The sequence below is a fragment of the Drosophila bipectinata genome, chromosome XR (assembly GCF_030179905.1).
Source record: "Drosophila bipectinata strain 14024-0381.07 chromosome XR, DbipHiC1v2, whole genome shotgun sequence".
Taxonomy (NCBI): Eukaryota; Metazoa; Arthropoda; class Insecta; order Diptera; family Drosophilidae; genus Drosophila; species Drosophila bipectinata.
The window spans coordinates 14,436,789-14,442,094 of NC_091735.1; the positions used below are offsets into that span (position 1 = coordinate 14,436,789).

At 44.1% G+C, this 5,306-nt stretch overlaps 3 protein-coding genes across 3 annotated transcripts; all 3 read right to left on the reverse strand.

Moving 5' to 3' along the window:
- On the reverse strand, positions 1-672 carry LOC122321977 (uncharacterized). Its single transcript, XM_043213150.2, has one exon. It carries the CDS (start codon positions 670-672, stop codon positions 1-3), a length of 672 nt encoding a protein of 223 aa, XP_043069085.2.
- Positions 673-2,214: 1,542 nt separating this feature from the next.
- On the reverse strand, positions 2,215-3,604 carry LOC122321976 (uncharacterized). The gene is made up of 2 exons (XM_043213149.1): positions 2,399-3,604; positions 2,215-2,307 (listed from the first exon to the last, which is right to left on the reverse strand). Exons 1-2 carry the CDS (start codon positions 3,602-3,604, stop codon positions 2,215-2,217), a joined length of 1,299 nt encoding a protein of 432 aa, XP_043069084.1.
- Positions 3,605-3,619: 15 nt separating this feature from the next.
- LOC122321975 (uncharacterized) lies at positions 3,620-4,270 on the reverse strand. Its single transcript, XM_043213148.1, has one exon. It carries the CDS (start codon positions 4,268-4,270, stop codon positions 3,620-3,622), a length of 651 nt encoding a protein of 216 aa, XP_043069083.1.
- Between the last annotated feature and the right edge of the window lie 1,036 nt (positions 4,271-5,306).

Genomic DNA, 5,306 nt, shown 5'->3' on the forward strand with positions numbered 1-5,306 from the left:
CTAGTACATCGGTACATCGATTGGATACTCTGCCAGTATCCCAAACGGCCCAAGATCCGCCTCCGGGATCGTCGTAAATGGTCGCCCGATCAGGAAATGGGCTGGTGACAGATAGTTGCTATCTGTATCCGACGTGTAGCATAAGGGTCGTGAGTTGACCACCGCACTGATCTGCGCCAGCAAGGTGCGCATTTGCTCATGTGTTAGTGTGCTGCTGCCAATGACTCGTCGAAGATGCAGTTTAACACATCGAACTGCTGATTCCCACTTTCCTCCCCAAAGTGGAGCACGAGGTGGGATGAAGGTCCATTGGATACCTTCGTCTGCTAGTGAGTTCGCTACGTGATCCTTCTGTTGTGTTGAGTTCAGTAGCTGCTGCATTTCATCCAGGGATCGCCTGGCTCCGATGAAATTTGTTCCGTTGTCGCTGTACATGCGTGTACATTTGCCTCGTATTAAGAAAAATCGTCTTATTGCCGCCAGAAATGTTTCCGTGGATAAGTCGGTGGCGAGTTCTAGATGGATCGCCGATGTAACCATACATACAAATAGGCATATGTATCCCTTGCTGATGCGCGGCTTGCGCACCTTAGCGTCCTTCAGAAGAATTGGTCCTGCATAGTCGCATCCAGTGTTTACGAATGGCAGTGCTTGCGTTATACCACTAACCATACAGCATATAGACAACCCATTTCATACAACGAAAATGGACGCGAAAATTTCTTGCTACAGGCCCCAGCAGGCCCCAGAGCGGATTTCTTACGCTCTCTTACGCTCATCGTTCGTTCATCTTACGCTCATTCTCGCATTAAATGTTTTCTGTTTCTCAGTCTCTAAACGGAGCGCGATGAAGAAGGTTGGCCTGCGCTTCGGTTGATCTTTGTATGTATGCGTGTCACACATTCACATACATGGGTGTATGTGTGCGTGCGATTTCGTTTCGAAGCCAGCGCACAAAATTTTGATTTTTCTTACTTTTAAGGCTTGCTACCCTAACAAAATTCGGGTATTCGTTATTTGATGAAATGACGAAAGAAATTATATTATTTTGTATATTATATTTTTTTATTATTTCAGCATACATTTTTAATTTATTTAGGAATAAGATTAAGTGTTAGTAGTAAAATGTTTTCTGTATATATATTTTTACGAATCATTAAAAATCAATATACTGAGAAAGTGTCAGAGTATATTTCGGTCGGAGTCACTTAAAGCGCCGTTTGCTTTTAAGTTTTTGTTGTTCTGCAAGAGGCTTGTGCATGCCTACTCTAACGATGGAATGATTTTTAGGGGAGGGTGAAGACGGGTGAAGAATTAAATTACTTTTTAAAGTTATTATATATAAGGAAATATATATAAGGAAATTATTAAATTAACGACAATAATTTAATTAAATCTCACAATAACCCAAAATATAATAACAAGTGCCTGAAAAATTGTAAACAAAAAAGGTAAACAAGTCCATCAGCTGTTTTCGTGTCTTCACCCTCCCCTAAAAATCATTCCATCGTTAGAGTAGGCATGCACAAGCCTCTTGCAGAACAACAAAAACTTAAAAGCAATCGGCGCTTTAAGTGACTCCGACCGAAATATACTCTGACACTTTCTCAGTATATTGATTTTTAATGATTCGTAAAAATATATATACAGAAAACATTTTACTACTAACACTTAATCTTATTCCTAAATAAATTAAAAATGTATGCTGAAATAATAAAAAAAAATAAAATAAAAAATAATATAATTTCTTTCGTCATTTCATCAAATAACGAATACCCGAATTTTGTTAGGGTAGCAAGCCTTAAAAGTAAGAAAAATCAAAATTTTGTGCGCTGGCTTCGAAACGAAATCGCACGCACACATACACCCATGTATGTGAATGTGTGACACGCATACATACAAAGATCAACCGAAGCGCAGGCCAACCTTCTTCATCGCGCTCCGTTTAGAGACTGAGAAACAGAAAACATTTATTGCGAGAATGAGCGTAAGATGAACGAACGATGAGCGTAAGAGAGCGTAAGAAATCCGCTCTGGGGCCTGCTGGGGCCTGTCGCAAGAAATTTTCGCGTCCATTTTCGTTGTATGAAATGGGTTGTCTATATGCTGTATGGTTAGTGGTTATACGTACGCTGGGTAGATCTGCCATACGTTGATGCATTGTATGTTGTCTCTGTCGAAAGCACGCCAAACAGTTGTGTGTGATTTTACGTATCAGGTTCCGTGCGCCGAAAATCCAATATCGTTGCCGGACAATGACGAAGAGAGATGAGACTCCAGGATGCAGGTTGACTCGGTTCTCATGTTCTATTATTAGGAGGGTGATCCGATGAGCCTTTGGAAGCAAAATGGGATGTTTTGCCTCTGCCGAACTTCTGTGAGTGATTCGTCCTCCCACTCTGAGCAGATTGTCCTTGTCGATGAACGGTGAGAAATTTACCAATTTTGATTGGTTTCCTAGAGGCTTGTTAGCGAGTAGTAGCTGGAAGTCCTGTTGAAAACCAGCTTGAGCGTGTTGCAGCCATCGAATTCTGGCCGACTTGATCTCGTCAAAGGTGAGAGCAGTTGATGTTCGTTTTGAAGACGGGTGTTTCATGCGATGAATGAATCGCAAAACATAACCGAGCGTGTGTATAAGCTTCAGCCAAGATGAGTTGCGATTTAGAAGCTTATCCAAAGGATTGTCCGTTGTGACAATTACCTGCGCAGCAAGGCAGTTAGCTTTGATCTCACTTTGTATGCGTTTGTCTGAAAGTGAAGAACAGTTGTGTGAATTGTTCAACTTTACCAAAAATTGATCCTGGTCCCTCAGCCATGACGGACCCTTCCACCACAATTGGAAGTCAATGAGCTCGGATACGCCCAAGCCTCGGGACGCACAATCCGCTGGGTTCGATTTTGAGTCCACGTGCCGCCATGCATGCTTAGGTATGGTTTCCAAGATCTCGGCGGTGCGGTTCCCAACAAACATCTTTAGTTGGGCTGGTGAGTACGCTAGCCATGATAGGACTATTGTGCAGTCGCTCCATGCATAGATAGTCAAATCCTTGTGCTTTAATCCAGCCTTGATGGATTGCAAAAGTTGGCTCAGAAGAAATGAACCGCACAGTTCCAGGCGTGGCAGAGATTGTTGTTTTAAAGGTGCCACCCTTGTCTTTGCTGCAAGTATGGCTACCGAAATGGTTCCATCGTCCTTAACCATTCGGCTGTACACTACGGCTGAGTATGCTTTCGTGGATGCGTCTGAAAATCCGTGCAATTCGATCTTGTCGGTGTCGCTCTCGACCAAGCGTGGTATCTGGAGTTGTGGTAGGTTTTCTAAATCTGCTCGCCATTTGAGCCACTTGTCGGTTAACTTTTTCGGAAGTTCGTCGTCCCAATTCAAATTCAACAGCCACAGTTTTTGAAATAGTATTTTGAATTGAACTACGGTTGGTGCTAATAGACCGAGAGGGTCGAATATGCGTGACACATCCGACAGCACTTGCCTCTTGGTGCAGCTTGGATTTTTTGCTAGATTCACATTGTAGGACAATGTGTCCTTCTTAGGGTGCCAATGCAGCCCTAGAACCTTTACTGATGAGTTTACTGATTCGATACCCATTTCCCGAGCTCTAGCTTAGCACAGGACATCAGTTGGACGAGTTCGTCCCGATTGCGGATCCTCTCGCCATAGGATTCTCTGAAAGTTTCTATGTTTTTCGCTCACCCAGATTTGACGGAACATTTTGACTATGTCCGCTGAAAATACGTATTTGTGCATACGGAACCGCAGGCACACAGCAAACAGGTCTCGCTGAATACTGGGTCCAATCGACAGTGTGTCGTTTAACGCCTTGCCTTTGGTGTCCCGGTATGAGCCGTCGAAGACTACTCTGAGTTTCCGACCCAATACAGGATGATGAGGTAGATAGAAATTCCTTTCGTTGGGAATTTCGCTCGGTGAGATTTCTCGCATGTGTCCTAGACTCTGATATTCCCTCATAAAGTTTACATAATCCTTACGTAGCTGATGATTTTGTGATAAACGGCGTTCAACCGATTTGAACCGCTGCAAAGCTCCTTGAAGGGTATCTGCAAATTCAGGATCTGATGATGTAAAAGGAAGCTCCACGATGTATTTGCCATTATCGTCCCGAGCGTGGGTGTTGAGAAAGTGCTCCTCGACCTCTTTGTCCTCAGGTTGAACTTCTGCCTTGCGATGAATGCGTTCCAGCTCCCAGAATCGTCTGAGAGTGGCATCAATGTCGACTGTTGTTGTGAGGGCCATAGTGTTGCTCGCCCGTGGTGCAAACAGTGATGTATTCACCCATCCAATAATGGATGAAATAGCGATTAGCTTGCCTTTGTTGTCAAATATCTTTCTCCCAGTAATAGCACTCCAAACATGCTCGCTGCCCAAAAGAATATCGACTGGGCCACTTGTACTGAACTGTGAATCTGCTAGTTGTAGATCGTTGAAGACTTGTAGTGCAGACGCGTCGATGCTCTGCCTTTCCAATGATGAGGTGATCTTTCCAAGCACGTGAGCCTGGACTACCAGTTGATTCTCTGATATACGGGATTGGATGCGTAGGGTGCTGCATCCCCTTGTTGTGTCTGCTTTAATCGATGAAATTCCAGTGACCAATATGCGGGATGGCGTACGCGCCAAACCAAGTGCGTGTATACAGCGTTCAGATACATACGACAGTTCTGAGCCTGTGTCCAAAAGGAGTCGGCATGCTACCAAATCCCCGTTTGCGTTTTAAACGTTGACCATAGCCGTGGGCAGGGTGCTTCTGTTCCATCCAGTTGATTGAGTTGAACTTGCAGTGCCTTGTGCACATAATATTGCTGCGGAGCCTTCTGTTTGTGCTATAGGACTAATAGTCACCGGTGAGATGTGCGCGTAGGGATCATCCTGATCCTCGCCAGTTTGAGCGATTGTACCAATTGCGTGTTGCGTACTTTGCAGATGCAATAGTGTATGGTGCTGAGCTTTACATTGTCTGCAGTTGAACGTTGATTTGCATCTTCTGACCCCATGACCTGGCTTCAGGCAATTGTAGCATAGCAATTTCTCCATGGCAAACGAGATTCTCTGTCCTGCAGACATACCCAAAAATTGTGGACATCCATACAGACGATGTTCTGTGGAATAGCATTTGCTGCACTTGTTTCCATCAAGCGCAACTAACGAATGTGTGACCTTCCTTGTTTTGTCACCAATAGAGGCTGTCGTTTTCCCTCCAGTTGTTTCGCGTTTGCTTAGCTCTAGCTCCTCTCAACGCGCATCCAAGAATTTAAAGAATTCTTCTAGTGTG